The sequence below is a fragment of the Ruditapes philippinarum genome, unplaced genomic scaffold (genome assembly GCF_026571515.1).
Source record: "Ruditapes philippinarum isolate M1 unplaced genomic scaffold, ASM2657151v2 ctg6432_1_1_1_1, whole genome shotgun sequence".
Lineage (NCBI taxonomy): Eukaryota > Metazoa > Mollusca > Bivalvia > Venerida > Veneridae > Ruditapes > Ruditapes philippinarum.
Window position 1 is genome coordinate 22,927 of NW_026867037.1, and position 21,738 is coordinate 44,664.

A 21,738-nucleotide genomic window follows, 5' to 3' on the forward strand; every position below is an offset into this window, starting at 1 on the left:
GTTTCAATTGCTACAGACTGATGGGGTATCAAAATTTCATGATTTTATCTCGTCCATGTTGTAAATTTATTTGACATGAAACACTTAATCATTGTTACGCCATCAGATTTCCGCAGCTCAATATCGATATACTTGCGTCTTGATTGCAATTTGGCAAATAATTATGACGACTATTTAACCGCCCTAATAATTGGAGCCAAGTTATTGGAAATTAACCCAAAGGAGGTATTTCTAATGTAAAGAATAATCGTGTTATGTGGTTTTGGTATTAAGGGAAGTAAAAATATTGGATCCAATTGTAATGATATTTTGCTTGATCAGGATTTTAATAAAGAGATAAAAAGGTCACAATGGGCGATCGTTTACACGGAATAGTGTTATTTAAATTTTTCTGAATGATATTATTATCGCAATATTTGAATCCTTTTGTATCACCATATTTGATCGAATTAAATAGCTGCCATTCATAGAATAATAGTAAAATAAACCGTTTAATACCAGTTTGAGGTTTTTATGTCTGTTTTATTCTGACTGCACCAGGAGACTTGCGAAGGAACAAAAAAGACGATCTCAAGTTTTATTGTCGTATTATTAAATGCTTTAAAAATTATCACTTTGCTATGGCCATTTTCATAGACTTTTTCTATGAAAAGCGTTTTAATTGATGTAAAGGCTTTGATATATCATTTGGTAAGCCTGGTACATGACAGGTGCAGAATTGCAGGAGTTGTATAATAGGGTATGCACCTGGTGCACCCTATACTGTATTTCACAAGAGACACTTAGCTAGCAGGTACTGCAATGTTAAAAGTATAAATTTTGAAACAGAAATTATAATAAAACTATTTATAGAAGTATGGGCCTTAAAATGTGACTAAGCGGTTGAGGTTTCCTACATGGAGTCGTTGGTTTAAAATGGCTAAAATCCAGTATTAAAAAGTGACCATTATAACTTTGCAAAGTTTGATACTTGAGAAAGCTTTGGTGATAATGGTGGTGGTAATGGTAGTTTACCTTCCTGATCACGGCAGTGAACCACATTGAATTTACCAGAGCACAGTTTAGCCACCACAACTTCCTGCCTCCTGGAAGGCTGTCAAGCAGTTTACCAGTACCAGTTACCTTCACTTTTGCAAGGAACTGATTACTTCTTTACATGCCAGAGCAGGGATACAGTGCAAATGACCATAGAAAGGATTTCATGATCAATTACAACAAAAGTGACCTGGTCCTTTCGAGAATCAAACCTTAGGGTCACGCAATGCACTGTCTAACGCTCTACCTATTTAGCTAACCAGACTGTTTTTAGACACCTTTGTTTGGCAACTTTTGTTGTTCATTATCCTGTAGCCTTCTGGCAACAAATCATTTTAGCCATGCAAGCAGTGCAGACCAAGATCGACCCCCACATCTGTGACCTTGGTCTTTATCTGCACTGTTTGCTATTTAGTCAGTTTGTTTTGTTTTTTAATTTCTTTGAAATAATTTATTGATGGTCTTTTCCTGATTAAAAGATGGACCAGTCCATTTAAGATATTTAGCATGGTGAAATGGCATCCATTTTTTCATTCATTTCTGTTATAGTTTTCTATATTTGTTAAGTTTAAAGTGTTTTGTTTTGAAGTATATCATTATGTTTTTGACCAGATAGGTTCTATATTGCTGTTTAAACTATGAAGAAAAAAGATCAATCTATATTTAGCCATATCCTGTATGTCTTTTGTAACGGCCAAATTTCTGGCGTATGTAAAACATAAATAATTACGTCTGATAAGAAGAAATCAAGCCAAATAGTTTATAAAGGGTTTAAAGAGTAGGTAATATACAAAAAGCTGAACAATTGTCATTTTGGCGTTAAATTGTTAAATGGATGATCATAATAGGGAGGATTGATAGGCGATTATTGAACGATCGTACCTGCCGGTTGTATGTGTGTTATAACCAGTTGTCCTCCTGGATACAGCTGATCAGTGGTTCATTGTAGGGATTAATTAATGCATACGGTTATTGCAGCAGACGTTAACTGAAAAAAAAGAGGGAAACCAAAAATAAAAAAGATAATTTGTTTCAAAGTTGTGTTTTAGTTTCGTTTTTCTGTTTCACTTTGGATTTTAAATGATTGAAAGTGATTTTGATATATTAATGGTAATTATTGAAAATTTGGAATAATGCTTGAAAACAAGGTAAAACTGTTTTTAGTAAGATAATTACATGTGATTAGTAGTTTTATTTTAAATCTTAGACTTTGAATTACATTTTGTAAAGGTGCTAACAAATACCTTGTGTCTTTTACCATCTTTTATTAGAACCAAAGTCTGAGTCTTGTTGATTATCACCAATTTGAAAAAAAAAAATGAATTATGAAGTATGAAAAAAGAAGTAACTTTAGGAAAGTATTAAGAAGAAAAAAATATTTACAACTGAACATATTTTTCTAGTTTGCAACAAATACTAATCTTGCTCTTTGAGATTTGTTTGCTGCAATTAGAAAAAAAACCCCAACCTTAATGTGATTTTTAAATACTTAATAAAATCCTCAGTCTATTTGGATGTGCAGGCTTGACTATGAATGGTTGTATTCAGCCAGTCATAATACAAGCCTGATGTTTTAAAAAGACTGATATTTTAAAGTAAAGCATGAAAACACTGTTTGTTCCAAATCTTAATTTTGCTCATCTAGGACTGAAAGTGATAAGCTATTGCCACTTGTAAAAGAGCCTGTCTGAGGGCAGTGTGCACATCTGTGCAGTTTAGCCAGGCTCTTTAACTGTTGAATGACCAGTTTCAAATTTTCATCTTTATATCCCTGAAATTGACAGTTCCAAAACTGAAAGCCATAAAAGTTTGTTTTAGAATTTCATCGTGTTAAGTTCTTCCATCTGGAAGCGTTTAAATCTTCTATAAAGTGTTAAAAGCAATCAAATGAACCTTTATTAAGCCAAACAGCCATATTAATATATTTACTAAACAAATATTTTAGAATTTGTTTAACAATGAACAGGAAGCCCAGGTGGTGCGCGTAAGTCAGTCGGTCAAACCTTTTACGATTCTGGTATTGGTAATGAAAAGTATTGACCTTCTACGTACAAGTGTTAAATTTTTCTTTAAATGTATAACTGTTAAATAAATATATTTATTTAGATAAAGCTAATGGATTAATGTAGATTTAAAAAGTGCATAACATGCGAAATGAAGTGATATTTGAACATTTAATTCACATGTCTGGTTTCTGGTTATATAGGCTATCATTGTCGAACTATAATAATAACAAGCAGAATATCTTGAATAAACATTGAAAAACTATCCTTTTTTGCCTTAAGGACAGCATATTGGATTATTTAAAAACAGTAAAACTTGGAATTGAAGATATATAAGCCACAAAAATAGCAATTTAAGAAGAAAAAGTTTTCGTTTGATTCTGTAGCCTAATTATACCTTTCTCTAATTTGAAAAATGCTAGAATAGAAAAAAACTAAAAAAAATTCATTGATTATGTAAACCATATGAAATGAAAAACTTTTTCGGACTCCATCATTCCCTACTAATGTCGTTAAAAAATGAGAAGAATTTTTATTTTAAAATAGTGTCTGCCATCATGTCTGACGGATAGCTTAAATTAAGATAATTTATTATTTCTTGCCGTCTGCTAATTTTTCTGTTACGCTTTGTTTTGCACTCCATTTTAAGGGGTACTTTAATTGAAATAAAAGTGATATGAAACGATTCATTTTAGCCCACGTCATCTTTTATATTTTAGCGTCGGCCCTCCGTGATGAGACGGCTGAGATGCTGATACAGCAGGGTCTGGAGGAAATAGCACAAGCCCCAACCAGTGAACAAATTGCATTTCTACTTGTCGAGCGAGCAAGGCTCCTTGACGAGCTCGAAGCCGAGCAAGGTCGCAGCGTCTCGGCGTTATCTGACGGCAGGATATCTGAAGATCTTCAGCGAACCATAGATCGCGAGAGAGAAGAGTTACAAGAAGAAATTGATCAGGCTCGCGAGGCGACAAAGTCGGAAATCGAGCAAATTAAGCGTGAGCACGAGGAGGAAATTAACGTCGTGATGGACGAGAATCAGAGATTAGAGGATGAGTTGGCATCATCGAAGAAACAGGTTTGTTACTATAAATAACTTTAACCATATTCTTGAACCCCTTTGTGATTGTAGTGTTTAAGAGTATGACGTTTGGTTTTTGAAGCCCCTGGTAAAGACAATGTACCTTTGTGCTTATAATTTAGAGGATGAAATTCCAGCTTTAATGCCCATACACTGCAACTTTGTAATATTGCAGGCAGATTTTGTTCCTAAACAGAACTATCACATTATTGGGCTTTAATATTGGTTAGTCACAAAAATGTAAGGACTCTAGACACTCTGGGTGTGGCATTCCTTTTTCTTAAATAATTGTGCATAAAGTGAAAATACACTTAACATGGAATGCAATTTAATGCATGTTTTAAACAGGAGAAGAAAAATAATCCAATAAAATCTAGAAATAGAAATCATTTTCAATCGATTACCACATAAACACAGCGTCAATATTTGAAGTAAGGTTTCAAGTACCCTATCAGAAGTATGCAATCAGAAATCTTCAAAAGTGACATTTTCTATGAAATACCTAAATTCGTTTTAGTATCCATGTTTATAGGGATTATACAAGCCTCTGTAAATTTCACTTTAACGTTATTATGCCATCGGATAAATCTCTCAACGGGTCTATATTCTTAAGTGCTTTGTATTTATTCTATTGGCCAAATTTCCATTTCAAATAGCTGTTTCCACTTAAAACTGTTTTGTTTCGTATCAGTACTGACTTCTGTTTGAAGTGTATCTGTCCATTTAGGGGGGGATTAAGGGTGATTTGTGTAGACGTAGATAGTTTATTATCATCGCAGCTGACATGATTTGATATACAATGACTTAATGTAGCTTATTTGTTGTTCCGAAAAGTGAATAAAATGATTAACCTTAAATATTTGCTTCTTATGTTGATTTTTTAGAATGTTTATTTAAGTGCCAAAATTGATCAAGGTCAATGGTCATTTGTCCCTCACTGTTGATTCTGTTAGTACTTAGTCTGTTAATCTGGAGAAATTGGTTATTACTGGTTAGTTATCGGAGAAAACTGGTTCACTGAACCGACCGCTGAAACATGACCAAACTTGTGCATTAAAAAATCGGCATTTAAAAACGTCAACCAAATGAAAACAACAAAAAACAAGTGACATAGGATAATACTTTATAGCTTGTAGAATATGCATGAAGAAAAAAGTTAAAGATTAAAACTGTGTCTGTGCTTTGATTTTAAATTTTTTTTTGATAGGTCATCATTTGGGGCTTAGGCAAGCTTGATTTAAAGTGACCTAAAGAATGCTCGAACTATATACTCAAAAATGAAGAAAAAAAGTTTTCTGTTCCCAGTTTTAATATACTTTAAAAGTTGACTTTGAAAGGGCGACTGCTGATATTGTATCCATTAAGATTTTCTTTCCAGTTTTACTCACTGAAAGTGATATGCAAAGATCAAGGGCTGGTTTTCATATACTTTGAGGCCTGTTTGATATACTTGAAGTAAAAAATCAGATAATCTTCCTAGTGCGTGGGCTTGTTGATTTTTAGCTCGACTTTTCTATGAAAAGGGGAGCTATCCTACTCGCCCCGGCGTCGGCGTCGGCGTTAGCGTTAGCGTTGGCGTCACACCTTGGTTAAGTTTTTCGTACCACCCCACTTTATTTCAGAAGTATTACAAGTATGGCTTTGAAACTTACCATACTTGTTCACCATCATAACCTCCATCTACAGACAAGAGTACATAACTCTGTCAAGGTTTTTGACAGAATTATGGCCCTTTTTTGACTTAGAAAGTGTATTGAGCTTGGTTAAGTTTTTTGTACCACCTCACTTTATTTCAAAACCATTGGAGGTATTGCTTTGAAACTGACCATACTTGTTTACCATCACGACCTTCATCAACAGACAAGAGGACATAACTCTGTCAAGGTTTTTGACAGAATTATGCCCCTTTTTGACTTAGAAAATACATTGAATATGGGTAAAATCCACTTATTGCCTTAAGTTAAATAACCCTTTGAGATATTGCTTTGAAACTTTTAATGCTATTTCACATCATTACCCCCATCTGTACGCAAGAGAAGGTAACTCTGTCAAGGATTTGTTTTAAAAATTAAGGCCTTTTATCGACTTAGAATCTTGGTTAAGTTTTTTGTACCAGTCCACTTTTTGACTGAACTGTTTGAGATATTAATTTGAAAGTTGGAATACTTGTTTACAATCATGATTCCCAAACATGTCCAGGAGAAGGTAATTCTGTCAAAGATTTTATTTGAATTATGGCCCTTAACTGTCAATGTTTTGTATTATAGGCAAGCACTAAAAAAGTCGAGCGCGCTGTCTTACGGACAGCTCTTGTTAATTTACTTTTGACAGGTGGTAATACTGCTAATCTTTGTGTTGACACACTTGATGTAAAGTGACGTAAAGGGGGCTTCTATAAAGTGAAAATAGTTGACCTCAAAAGTGCGTCTACTGTTGATATTACATGTATTATGTTATATTAGTTAAGATTTTTTTGCCAATACGTAAAATCACTTATGTTATATATTTGAAGCGTGCAAGATGCACTTGAAATAAAAAAGTTGACCTCCAAAGTGCGTCTGCTAATAATGATTTATACATATTCCATTTCATCAAGACTTTATTCAATAAGTTTTTTTGACAGGTATAATACTGTTTATCATAAAAAGACTCGATATGAAGTGACGTAAAGGGGGCTTGTATAAGACTCCTAAAAATAAAAGATTTGAACTTCAACGTGTTTCTGCCAATTAATTTTACAAGTATCTCTTTACAATTTTTTTTTCAATGTCTGACATTTGACTGGTTATCATAATTATTGTTTGTGGAAATTTAAATATGTATTTGATGTCATATAAGAAAGTAGGCGTTTTCTGTTAACAATCCCAGAAACGAAAAATGAAAATTCACTTGGCAAGATACGTTGTTTTTATTTTCATGTAAGCTTTTGATACAGTTCATACAGGCTAAATCATTGAGTTGGCATGCCTTTGACAATTGTTGTTTAATCTGTAATTGTTTCCTTTGTTTTTGTTTTACATTGTATTTTATTAATGTCTAACTCCTTTTTATTTGGAACCAATGACGTACACTTAATTAAGTCCAGTTAACTTCTTTTTGGCTGTGTCATGGCCAGAAATCGCAGCAGTCATTGTTGGATACCTATGATGGAATCATTAACATTTATTTATCAGTTGTTATATGTTACATGTTAATCAGCCGTGGGTATCTGATGATGCTCAGCAGTGGGCATTGTGGAAATTGATCTTGATGGGATTTATACTCACAACTGTCTTACAAGGAATCCAGTGGCTGTACCCTGCACCATACTTCCTCTGCTAATATAAAAGTTTATAACACAAGGGACACTCTGAGATGGTGACTTAATGAATGTGTAGCAAATTACAATACCATCAATAACTGTTTTTCAGAATGTTATTTTTTATTTTATGCAATTTTAGAATAATAATATAAATCTATTCAGGTTGTTTACTGCTGGCTACACAACGTTTAAGTGTTTTGATAGGCACTTTTCTACAGGAGGGATTTACCTTATTCATTCTAAGCAAGACCAATCTGTTATTCAAATTAGAGGGGTTGGGGCAGGGGTTAAGAAGAAATTATCATTATTCTGCAATCTACCATGGGCTCACATATTTGCTATCATTTAATACTTTTGCGACCACCATTGCTAAATCTGTCATTTAATTATATATGTCATTTTGCACAGCTAATTTGAATTTGTTTAATGCTCGAAAGTTATATCATTTATATATTTTTGCAGAAAAGATTAAAATATTTCATCAACTAAAACTTTTGAACAGAATTTCTTTTTTTCTAAAGTCACTATTCACACCAGATAAAAGCATTCCACAATTCATAAAAATGATTTTTGTTACATAATTACAGAGTTTCAGTAAAGATGTTGACTTTAATATTCAAATATTTTGAATCTATTGTTCAAAACAAAAAGAAAAATTGACCAGTTAGTAACCTTTTGATTGTGACCCGAGTTGACTTTACGTTTTTACTGTTGTTAATATTTACTTTTTACGCAGTTCCTTATTCACCTTAATATAGAAACACTTTTAATTAGAAGGGGGGAACTATTTGTTATTTGCGATTTCTTTCGGAAAAAAATTACATTTCAAAAAGAAACGAAGGTCGGACAATAAAGTATCAGCATTTAGGGTTAAATTAGGTAACGTGTACAAACAGTTCCCGATCATTGACGTGTTTAAAGGCAGAAAGGAAGCATGTACAAAATAATGTTTTGTTAATTATTGATCAACGAAGTAGTTTGCAAACATTTCATATCCTTAACAAACAAGTAATTGTCACCACCAGCGGCCTCGTAGTGAAAGTGCGGAGAGGACACAAGGGGGTCAAGTGCCGTTTGCTTTGAAAATGATATATTTAAATATCCATTTGAAAAAAATTTATTTGCCTGAAATAATGGCATGCTTTGACTATGAGGAAATGTTACAAAATATATGTAAACAAAGTATTATTGTAAACAAAGTTTAATTGTATGTTGTCATAAACTATAAATTTTAAAGTAAGTTCATGCTGAATTCTTGATTTTTTTTTATGTTAAATGTAAAGATCATTCTTTTAATATACCATAATAAAAGTAGTCATCATTTTGAAATGATTGTCAGCAATTAACTTTCAAGAAACATTTAAAGTGAGAGAAAATTGCTTATCAATTAATGACTGTAAAATTTTGTGCTGTTACTTTTTGAAAGTTCTAATAGTATTTAAATTGTATTTGTCTAAATGCAGCATGGGGCTTTAAACAGTGCTTAGAGGTTTAGATTTTCAGAATTATGTTATTATCTTCTTGCAGCATGGGCCTTTAAACAAAACATAAACCAGCATTATTTATTAAATACCATAGTAAAACAAGTATATAGCAACTAATAAACTTTGTCAAAAATTGACATAAAATACCTGTGATCGATACATAATTTTAAGACTTTTATTGTGTTCTTGTAACTGATCTTTAAAGTGCTTAAAACAGAACTGATGTATAAATAATTACCGTTAGTTAGTCTCATTTAATATTGTTATAGACTATTCGTCAAACAATTGAAATACCAGAGATCAATAGTATTGTTTGAAATGTTTTTGTTTCGTACTCAAAACATTTGACTGTAAATCTAAATCTGATTTTTGTGTGTTGGTAATTAAGTGTACAAGGGGAAATTGATGAGGACAATATACATGTATTTATCGTATGTGAAATTAAAAAAAAAATCTGTGGTCTGTACTGTTTGCTACTTTGTCTGTACGTATTTTGAAATTTTCCCTAAACAGATGAATGGTTTTGTCCAGATTGAAAGACAGAAAAGTCCATTTAAAGATATTTAGCATGGTACAGGCTAACAGTTGAAAATCTTGTTAAAAAATACACGATACATTAATTTTACTATCAAAACGGAATGTTGAAAAAAAATTTACAATTTACTCAAATTGTAAAAAAGAAATTGAATTTCTTATGATTGTAATTTAGATTTTTAAATACAAACTTCACCTTATGATCTATAGAGCAACAATTTCAATGTAATTATTTTTTTTAATTTTCAACTTTTGAATTTTAAAATAGCCATTAAGTTTTTGTACAATTGACTGATACAATAAAAACACAAGTCATAAATAGAAGTCTTCATTTATTCAATAACGCTTAAAGAAAAAGTTAATAGAAATCATGTTTTTGACATCTATTCACGTAACAAAATCGTCCCGCAAATTTGCATTGTACGGTTTATTTTAACTTTTCATCATGATGTTTACATTTTTTCCCCCCGGACCTAGATTATTTTGTATCGTTATCTAGATCTGCTTGATTCATCTAAATATGTATTTATCATAACGTTTGAGTTTCGACCAAAGATAATGATTTGCAAAAAAAAAAGAAAAAAAAGAATTTGACCCAGTTTGAAATTTCTTTCATAATTTAAGGATTGAATAAGCAGGTATGGCATTATCGTCTTTATGACATTATGACAATTGACATTCTGAAGTTTTAAACTGTGATTAAAGAAGAGTATGTTTGTTTTATTATTTAGGCGCTTAACCCCGCCATGCTAATTTTTTCTAAATGAACATGTAAATTTTGCAGTCTATCATTGAAAGGGAAATTTTTGAAAATATGTTCAGCGAATAATGCATACTATGATCAGTCAGCATGGATGTGCCAATTGATCTTTCAGGTTTGCAGTGGTTGTATTGGTAGAAGCAAACAAATTAGTGTTTATCAGATAAATTAACAATTACTCAAAGATTACAAACCCTAATTAATCAGTAAAATTTGACTTATTTTCAGGTAATATGGTAATAAAACCAGAAGTCAGTCATTTGCCACCTTTCGACAGTTCTCATAAAACCTTAGATTGATGGCACAGTTTTAGCTCTACTATTCCAACAATAGGGAGAGCTATTGTACTCACCTAGGTGCAGACATCATATTTTGATGAAGTTTTTGCATGCAAGTTGATATCTCAAAAAATACTGAAGAAAATTTAAACTTCACACACTTATTTAAGATGCATTTTAACAGAATTGTGGCTCTTTTTGAACTAAGAAAATTTCAACAACATTCAGGCTCTTGTTTTACTATCAAGCACTGGGAATGGCCTAGCCAACAGCTCTTGTTGTCAAATATTAGAGGGTGTTTTCTACTGTGAGGTCATTATTTGAATAAATACAAAAATTCAATAGAATCTATATTCCTTAAAATCTTTGTGAGAAGAAAACATTTGCTTATACTTGTCATAGAACATTAAACATCAATGTTTTCTAGATTTTTAGCTGGACTGAAACACTGTTTTTGGTCGTTTTGGCACAGATGAAAATTTTATTTACATTTTAAAGGCTAGACTAAATGTTAAATAAATTGTCTACAGATTACACAGCTTGTTGATGTCATTTCAATGCAGTCATGGGCTTTAAATGACAAACTTAAGGAATGTTGATTTATAATGTTTTTTCCTGCCATATCTGATCTGGACAGATGAGTTATTTATCGAAATTAGATTAAGGATCGAATTAGAACCAACACCCATAAGTATTATCGTGCAATGTCTACGCAATATTGCTAAAAGATTACGATTTATTACGTATAATATTAAGTTTACATTTTGATATGTATTAAAAAAAACATAACAAAAATGCTTTGAACACTATCTGCGTATAGAATCGGCCGATGTTTTAGATTATGGTAAATTAGAAAATAACAGGAATACGATCCAATATCCCCGATGTACAAATATTTACCTATTTTTGCTGATAGCTTGGTTAAATAGTGGACAACTGTAAAAAGTTTTTGCGCTTTTGAAAGTAAATGTTGATAAACAGTCCCCGTATTGAAGTGGTATATTGAAATAATTGTGATATATTTGAAAATTCTGTGACTACTGTATTTTGTTCTTACATACCTTACTGTTTAAAATACATATTTTATAATGTAGATGATAATGTAATCAATTTAAAGCAGGAATTATGTGCTCTTTTATTTTGTTCTTATAAATATATATATATATAGTTTGTATAAGTCTGTGAAGAGAAAGCGGCATTTTGGACACAAACAAGGACTGACATGTTAGTTCTTTTATTGAAATTTATATTTGTCTTAATATTTATAATATGTAAAATTGGGAACAGGCATAAGCTTCTTGATTTAGGCCTCTTGATTTGGGGAAAAATTATCACAAGAATTCCTAATTTGGGAAGTATAAAAGCTGGTACAAGCTAGTTCAGATTTTTGATAAATTACTGCATGATTTAAAAAGAATTCTGTTGGGAAGAGGCCATTTATAGGCCTTGTCACAAATTATCCTATGTTAGGAAATAATTAAGTGTCAAATAGGTTTTACAGTGTAAAATAAATTATTTTTCCCTTCTTTGAGTTGTACCCATATGAGATATTGAAAGGGGACATTAATTTTACAAAGAGAAGAAATGAATAAAGGGATATTCATAAAGTAAGAAAATTAAAGATAAAGATAAACCAGTTATAATTATAAGGAGACTTCTGTTGTCTTGGCTTTAATTAATCACACCATGTGCTGATGTAATTATAGATTGAAGAGCTGGAAACAAAGATGAAAGAATTAGAAGAAGAAAGGAAAAAGGAGAAAGAACAGTTTGAGAAAGAAAAAGAAGGTTTCGTAAGCCCAGGTGAGTCAAGCTTTGTTATTTTTCTCTCATTTCCTATTGACTATTGCATGAAGTAATGCTGTATATGGGTAGGATTAGGAGACCATGGAAGTATGAAATCAAAGGGGGCTGTCTGATAGTGCTTTGATAGTGTATTTGGGTTAGTTTTGACCCAGTTTGGGTAAAAAGACACCAAACCACCAAAATGTACCTTTAATTAGAGTGTTTTGATGGTTTAGGGGTCTTTTATCATTTTGATGTTTATATATATCATCAGGTAATGAATGTTATTTCCTTATGTAGTTTACCTCCGTCTCCATTGCCAAGTTATTGTAGTTACTGTTGAATGAATCCCATTAAAGCTGCTTTAGGTTTATAGTTACTGCTTTGGGTTTAGAGTGATCAGAAAAAAATGAGTTATTTCACATTAGGAAGATGAACTTAGCATTTCTGTCAGTGGTTCTAATTGATGGCCACATGTTTCTAATATTGAATTTTTTATAGAAATATAATAGTTTTTAACAGCATTAGATAATTTCATATTTTATATAGCAGAAAAGTGGGGCTATCTTAAGTCCTATGTGATTCAGCTTCAGCAAAGGTTTTGTTCTTAACTTCATATCTTATTATACACTGAAGACATTTATATTTGAAAAACTTTACATATATGTCTTTTGGATTAAAATGGTAAGTCTTTTTTCCAAGACCTGTAACTCGAGCAAGGACTTTTACAGAATTATTCCCCTTCGTCAATGTTTATACCAAAACAATAAGAAGTCTAAATGTGCTCTATTTATCTAAGGCACTTGACTGTTTAAATGATAAAATTTATTTACACTTTATTAGCTCGATTATTCGATAAGAATAAGTAGAGCTATTGCAGTCACCCGAGCGTCGGAGTCGGCGTAACCACTTATGTTAAAGATTTTGTAATAGTTCAAATATTTTCAAAGTCCATTGACATATGGCTTTGAAACTTTGCACACTTGTTCACCATCATGACCCCAACCTGTAGACAGGAGGAGGTAACTCTATCAAGCATTTTGACAGAATTATGCCCCTTTTTCGACTTAGAATTTACGTTAAAGTTTTTGTAATAGTTCAAATATTTTCAAAGTCCATTGACATATGGCTTTGAAAACTTTGCACACTTGTTCACCATCATGACCCCAACCTGTAGACAGGAGAAGGTAACTCTATCAAGCATTTTGACAGAATTATGCCCCTTTTTGACTTAGAATTTACGTTAAAGTTTTTGTAATAGTTCAAATATTTTCAAAGTCCATTGACATATGGCTTTGAAACTTTGCACACTTGTTCACCATCATGACCCCAACCTGTAAACAGGAGGAGGTAACTGTATCAAGCATTTTTTTTACTATCAAGCACTAAGAATAGTCGAGCGTTGCTGTCCTACCGACAGCTCTTGTTAGAAATAAAATTGACAAAAAGAATGTTATGATTGGGAAGGGTGATGCATCATTGTTCATGCCCTAAGATTTGTTAAAATGTAAGAAAAAACATTTTTTTTTCTATTTAGAGATATACAACACTTTTATAAACTCCCTTGTGTCACCCATCACAGTCCAAGGTAAGAGAAGGGGTCAGAAAAGGGAACTAAAAAGTTATTTTGTAGCAGGTTTACACTGTGTTTTAGGGTTTTCAGTTTCATTTAGGTGATATGAATTTTCATCTGGATAGAATTCTTTATTTTATAACATGGTTAGAAAATTAATAATAAAAAAATATATATCTTCTATGGTTGAAATAGGCAACATGTTGCTGTAAATTGAATGCTTTTGTCTGTATTCTGGGTTTTAAATGTATTTTTTATTATCTCCCTTTAAAAGCAGACGATGTAGAAGGGGATGCATTATCTCCCTTGATGAAAGGTCTGGTCTCCCCAAGATGTAAGTTTGGTAGTATGGAAATAAACAAAACAAAGATTAGACTGTGTTCATGTTTTATTTTAGTTGGGTTTGTCTGGTAGACTGTGATCACTTTATTTATTTATTTTTAGTTCTTCACAAGATTGCTTGCATTTGGCCCTTGACCTGCTAAATTTTCTATAATGGAATTGCCCTGCTTTGAATTTGGAACAGTCCATTCAAAGTTTAAAGGGATTTTGATCTGAAAATGCAAAAATTGGGTTACCAATTAAGTAAAGAGCCTGGTCAATTTGCAATGTGGATTTGTAGGCTGGCCTAGCTCCATACTGATAGCAATGGCTAACCATGGGGTTACAGGTTTAAGCTTTTTAAGCTGGTGTTTCCAGTTTTAAAAAAAGTATTATATGCACATATGCTTTGAGAATATGCACATGCTTTTGGAAAAAAATTGAAAAAATTTCCATCCAGGGCTTCTTTATGTTACAGATTAGTTAGTAAATATTTTTATGTAGACTATTATGTAATAACTCTGATCTCTACGTAAGACCCAATGGGATGTGATAGGTCCACAATGTCTTGTGAAGAGCTAATTTCTGTCATTCACAAAATATGCTTTATAAGTTTTGGCACTAAAATTTGGTAGGTGGGAAATGAAATATAATGAAAAATTTAGATATTCTTTTATGATATGTTAAATGTTTTAATAGAAAACATTATTATTTTCTTGTCTGTGAACTAATCAAATTTCAGTTCTGTCTTTGTATTTTCCACTCTATTATATTTATAAATATTCATCATCTTCACAATAATAAATGAGCCGCGCCATGACAAAACCAACATAATGGGTTTGCGACCAGCATGGATCCAGACCAGCCTGCGCATCCGTGTTTCTCTACTTGTTATAGGGTTTGTTAGCGAACAGCATGTATCCTGATCAGACTGCGCGGATGTGCAGGCTGGTCTGGATCCATGCTGGTTGCACCATTATGTTGGTTTTGTTGTGACACGGCTCAAATTATTTAATTCATAATATGCAAAGAAATGATTAAATTCATGATAATGCAAATGAATTATTTAATTCATGATATGCAAAGAAATTATTAAATTCATAATATTGCAAAACCTGACTTAATCATTCAGACTCAGTACGCTAGTTTAGAAGTTTGTACACTCAGTTTGTCAGTATGAATTTAACGCACATACTTTGGATTGCGGCATTTGCGTCCCATGCACTGTACTTTGTACATCATGTTTGATATGATGAATTGGTTTTTTTGTTCACAAGGATTATGACTTTTTTTATGAGTGATGTTATTTTCTCCTATTATTGCTTGCACTTAGGTTATTATTAATTCATGCAGACAAAATGGCTGATAATTCACTTACTCGGGATCGAATCCTTTTATATGGGTACAAATAAACAAAGATGTCCATTTAGATAGTATACAAATTATAACAATTCACTAATTAATAAGTTACAAAACAAGCATAGAACCCCACATATGAAAATAACATACATTTTGTCGCATTCAGTGCAGTTACTGGATTTAAGATTAATAAGTTACCATTTGGCAACTTAAAGTTACATTAAATAAATATGTAAAATTATTTTGCCGTCCGCCTAAAAATCAAACATTCTACAGTTTCATTAACCTGTCTAATAGTTTTGTTGTAAATCTCATCAAATATTGTTCATAAATTAGGATTTTAAACGGGAAACCCCACGGTAACACTAAAGTTCGTATACGAATTTTAACATGCAAATGAAGACTATAATGAGCTCGTGTATGCGCTACGTAACAGTTTTATAGTTGCTATCCGGAACACAGCAAATGTGATATTTTCTTGTGCAAACACACTTTAACCGTTTAAGCTTCACGGTGCACTAAACCTGGGGTTCAGTAAAAGTAATCATCTCGTAAAAAGATTAAATTTGTATAAAAACATCCGTTACGATGCGGAAATATACCGTTAAATTAGTCATGTTTGTTGATTTAATACTGATGTACGGATGATCCGAAGGCGGAGTTTCTCATGCAAACAGAAATTGTACTTCCCATTTCGCCACAATGAGGTTACCTAATTTTATGCTAATAAAACTCATTTTGGTTGTTTGGACACTAAAATAAGACCTGGAGTTGATATAAAACCCAATTTATTAATGAAATGTCGCTATTTAGTTTTTTATGAAATTTATTAAATGTAACTTTAAGGACATGATTTGTAACGTGTCAGGGGTCTGTACTCTCAGTGCCTGAAAGGGCGGATGGACCCTTATTTAACTTAAAACATACCCTAAAAAGTCCCTCATAATAATATGCTTAACAATTTTCTATATGTAAGATATGGATGGGGACAATTTAGACAGTATGATAATAATAATAATAATTTAGAGTCATTGCTAAAATATAGATTAAAACTATGACCAGAAATTCTCAGAGCATTATCTTAGGAACAGCTAGTAATCATAGAATAAAATTGATGACTATCGTTTTTGAGATGGGGGTGGGGATGCAGGATTTGATGATTGGGAGAGGGGTATATTTCACTTGGTTAAGTTCATAGTCTTTAATTGGTCAACTTTTTTGTCAGTGATACATTATTATGGTAGTTTAGTTTTAATAAAGTAATTGAAAGACATTAAGGATAAAAATTAGTAACTCATTTAAGTTGTTAGATATGGTGTCGGAATTAGATGTGTTCTTTCATTGAAATTTTGGGTAAATGTTACTATTTTGTGCTTTTGGTGCTTTCTTGGTTTTGCAGTAATTGTTGGCCACTACTTTCATTTTGTAAGCCTTTGAAAGAAGCATTTAAACAGAGGCTGTGTTAAGAAGAGGCTTTTTTTATTAACTTTAACGGAAAAAGGGTTTAAAATGAAATCTTCAGCAAGAAGATAATTTAATCATAGAGAATCATATAATGCCTGACAAAGTCTGTTATTGCTTAAAATTTCACTTCATAGCTTTAAATGAGTTATGATTTATTTTTATGCTGCTTAAAAGCCGTTGCCTAAGCTGAAATCCCTCTTGCATGCTTAAGCATTGCTTTATTAGCAATAAAAGTAATTGCTAAGGGAAGTAATTCATTGTATCTTTAAAATTAAACTCTTTAACTCTACTCTGAAACTTCAGGCATTAAGCTGCTAATAAATTGCATTTTGACCTGATTAAGGATTGAGAGAACTAAATTATGATGAAAACTGATTTCTTATTACACATAGGACCTGAAACCTTCAGAGTATACAGTATATTGATTGTAAATTTTGATTTTGTAATTTTGATAGTAACCCTATTGTTTAAGCTCACCGGTGAAATATTAAGTGAAAATATGATACTGTAAAGTGATATGTTCCAGTAATTTGACACAAGTATTTACATAGTAAATGGAATTTCTACAGCTTTAAAAGGCCGAGTAATCACTTTTTTAGTGGAAGTTTCTAGTGTCAGAAGTGTTTTTTTTTTTACACAGTGAAACATTATAGTGTTGTTTTCTGCTGACTTAGTGTTGACTTAGTGTTGTTTCTTGCTGACTTTGCAACAAAATTAATTACATAGTCAAAAAAATTAGAGGAATTTGAAAGATATTTTGATAAATAAATCATGAATATATTTTAAGGTGAGGGCTGAAACTTTTATTGTAAAAGCTACCCTATAAAATCATTGTGTATTGAACTGGATAATCTTTTTTAACATTTTAATTACAAAGTTTGAATGGTTCTTACTTTTGTTATATATTTTTGTAGATCCAAGAGCGTCACCACGGCAACGACCTCCAAGTCCTGCAAGATCACCAAATGATGTCGCTCTACGTTCAATTATTGCCGAGAAAACCAAACTTGAAGGTGAAATTCTCGGTTTCAAGTCAAAAATAAAAACATTAGAAAGTGAAATAGCTACATTGAAGGAAAAGGTTTGTTGGGATTTTATAATTTAATTGATATTTGTCCTGTTTCTCCAGAAATATGTCATATGATTGGAATTACCCATATGACTGCTCCTAGAATAGTTTCTCTGAGTTAATTTTGATATACTAAACAGTCGTATCTTATGTTTATAAGATAACATATTGCTATGATATGGTTGTTATACAAAACAATTACATAGTTTTGTTTTGATATTTGTGCACAATATGTGAAAAAAATTCTGAAAAAGTTACGTTTAACATTTGCTAGTCAACTTTTGGAATATAATAGAGTACTGTTGACATGAGAAAAGAAAATATAGATGTGAATCAAGTAGAGATATGATTTGTTAAGGCTACTTGGCAGAGTACAAAAATTTCCAGAAAATATGACAAAATGAATAATATATTTTTGAAAGTTATATTTCTGAGCAGTAGAAAAAACTTTCCATATTTAAAAATGCTTCCAAGGGATGAAATGACTAACATTTTTATTATTGCAAGGTATTGAAATCGCAGTTATGAGTGAAAATTGAACGATTGCGAATAAGACCTCATAAATTATATAGTACAGTATTTGAAAAGCTACAAGAGATTATTATTGAGAGATGAAAAAAAAATGATTATGTTCAACTATAGCACACATTTTTATATTGGTTAAATAATTTAGGTGGTTACCATGGAGAAAGATACTGAGGAGTCCCAGCTGAAGATGTCACAGTTACAGATGAAGAACAAGAGTTTAAAGGCAGAGTTAGAGGAGACAGAACAACAACTTGATGAGACAGAGGTCTGTATCCTAGCAACCATTTGTAATTATATTCCTAGTGTGACATCATTGTATAAACAGAGATTCTTTAAATTTATTTTTTTTATGATTTTTGAGTAAGGTTCAATTATTAAAAAGTTACCTGATTATAATTTTAAATTTAAATTGAGCTTGTAAATTTACTATTTTTCCTTTAAAGAGAATATTCTAATAGCAGGAAGCTATCCAGATAACTGGTGGAATGTTGATATTTCCACCTCAGTATTCATTTAAAACTAATATTGTGATGAGGAAGGCACCTTTTATACTCCTCCACTGTACAGTTGGAAAGTAATTTGACTTTAACACTTTTGATGTGAGACTTCAAGTATCAAATAAATTTACTAACTTCCATTATTGTCGGACAAAAAGATAGTGGCAAAAAAAGATTTTTTGTACAATTTTGTAACTACCTAGAGATTGAGCTGTTTTGTTAAAGATATTTTATACTATAATAGTCTTGTAGCTTTTATTTATTAACTTTATTTTTTATGAAAAAGTATATACATTAGAATTGTAAGTTTTATAGAAACAAGTATATGAATATTGTAGTTAAAATTATGAATGTCAATTTTCTTACCATCATCAATGTGTCATTGTAAATGTTAAAGCTATCAATGTGATGTTGGAGTTTGTAATCCAGCATATAAAAGCTTTTCTTATGTATCAATTACATGCTCTTTGTGCCATGTAGCATATTGCCTTCATTTGCATATTTTTGTTTCTCTTGCTGCTGATTGGTAGATTAAGGTAAGCTTGTCAGCCAATGAAATTGGCCGTGTCAAAATAACCAATTAATGTAAAGTGTATCTAAAAATAACCAACCAATCAAATTCTTTGTTATATAGTCTTTCTGCTGCTGTAATGTAATGCATGTTTAATGCATGTTATTTTATTAGAATAGAACATATTACTTATATTTGTTATATTTTGTAGGTAGTTACAGAATCTGAAAGTAGTTTCATGAAAATGCTTTTTTTCTATTTTTCTCTCATAAATTCATTTCTGCTCAATTTTTCTATAATAGTTTTAACATTGTAGCAAAAAGAAATTTTAAAACCATGAATGAAAGAAAGACATCTATTAGAGAATGCATCATTCTCTTCCTGTTGTCATGGTATCTGTTCTGTTTTTGTTTTGTTTTTTCGTTTTAAAGCTTTGAAATTTGAATTTTTTTTCTTTTTGAAACTTTGAAATATGAGCCGCGTCACGACAAAACCAATGAATGCGTTTGCGACCATCATGAATCCAGACCAGCCTGCGCAGTCTGATCAGGATCCATGCTGTTCGCTATCAGTTTCTCTACTTGTAATAGTGTATGTAAGCGAACAGCATGGATCCTGATCAGACTGCGCATCTGCGCAGGCTGGTCTGGATCCATGCTGGTTGCAAACGCATTACGTTGTTGTGACGTGGCTCATATGTACTTTTTCATATGTTTAAACTCAATTTGAAAGTTCATCTTTGATATAAGTTTTCAATCTCTCTGTTAATTTAAAGTTGATAGCAAAATATGAAGCAAATTTTAATGTAAGATATTTCTTTCAGATTCTAATTTTTTTTTTATCTGGCTGAATGATTATTTGATGTAATGAATCTGTAATGTGTTTGTCCATAAAACAACAGCTTGATGTGCAAAAGCATGTTCTGTGCAGCTTAATAACCTCATTTGTTAACTAAAAATGACATACATTATCATTATGTACCATGTCATCATGTTCTGTAACAAGTGCAGTAAGGTCAAGTGCATTGTGGGATTGCTCGTAGCAGACGGTCACATAATTATGATAAACCAATGACAACTGTCTGATGAACGCCTCTTTTTTACTTATTATATACGATAAGATCTTGATAATATTATAGTCAGCTGTCGAAATGATGAATTCTTTATGATTTTTTTCATACTGTTAAATTTCTAAAATTCGAGAATTTTGACACTAAAAAAAAATTCATTGCCATTGCAATTATTCATTGCCCTTGTCTATTTTTAGAAAATAAAACAAAATGCCATTGATTTCAGTTGCCATGGCTAAAAAAGTTAATGATTTTCGAAGTGTTTATGTAATATTTGAAAAAATACATTTCTTGTTCTATATTTTTAATACAAGTATTTTCTTCAATATTTCAATAAAATTTGTTTCTCTGTTCTGTAACCTTCTTTATAATTTTCAATCATTCCTACCTCAGTATAAATCTTGTATACCATATTAAAAAGGAAACTCATCACTATTGTATTAGATATGTAAAACACAGAATAATGGAAATTATATGAAGTATATTATCTATAATATAACATGTTTTAAGTACATGTACATTTTGAAAAGAAAAAGTGAAGTAGATAGTAAAGTATAGCTTAGATGTTTGAGGTTATGACATATTGATTTCAGATGAGGAGGAAAATATACCTATTTATTCCTAACCATGTTAAGTTAGTGTAATGAACTTGCCATACTTTGAAAATGGAATAGTCAATTGTAAATTGGAGGGATTTTGATTGTCGAAATCTTAGAAATGACCCTCAGCCTGCTGAACTTATGTAAACGACTTACCCTGCTTTGAATTTGGAACACTCAATTCAAAGTTTAAGGGATTTCAATATCAAAATTTGAAAAAATTGAACTACATTTTAATGTACCAACAGTATAGAGTCGACTGCTGCAGGCTTAGACCTGGCTCTTTACTGGTTGCACAGGCTGTTTTCTTGCATATGATTATCTTCTGTTTACACCTGTACTAGAAAAACCTGTCTAAGACAAGTCGCATGCCTTAAATGATGTCATTCCTGCCAAACGTTTGTGAATGAATTGCATTCTCAGAATGACGTCATTTTTCCGTTAATAATGGAGTTGTAAATTCATAAGCTACTACAAGCAGAAAGTG

The 21,738-nt window shown here is 31.6% G+C and overlaps 1 protein-coding gene across 19 annotated transcripts in view; it reads left to right on the plus strand.

Moving 5' to 3' along the window:
• Positions 1 to 21,738, plus strand: part of LOC132734601 (trichohyalin-like) — an 86,406-nt gene that overhangs the window by 17,104 nt on the left and 47,564 nt on the right. For 16 of the 19 annotated variants that reach the window (XR_009626341.1, XR_009626342.1, XM_060721393.1 and 13 more), the window contains exons 4-8: positions 3,758 to 4,116; positions 12,183 to 12,279; positions 14,109 to 14,168; positions 17,893 to 18,059; positions 18,721 to 18,840. Coding sequence is in view for 17 of the 19 variants with exons in the window: in XM_060721393.1 (XP_060577376.1) it covers positions 3,758 to 4,116; positions 12,183 to 12,279; positions 14,109 to 14,168; positions 17,893 to 18,059; positions 18,721 to 18,840 (803 nt within the window). In the remaining 2 variants the exon portion in view is untranslated. Of the gene's footprint in view, positions 1 to 1,821; positions 2,184 to 3,757; positions 4,117 to 12,182; positions 12,280 to 14,108; positions 14,169 to 17,892; positions 18,060 to 18,720; positions 18,841 to 21,738 lie in introns of those variants that run through there. The other 3 variants (XM_060721395.1, XM_060721380.1, XM_060721388.1) reach the window with 3 other exon arrangements.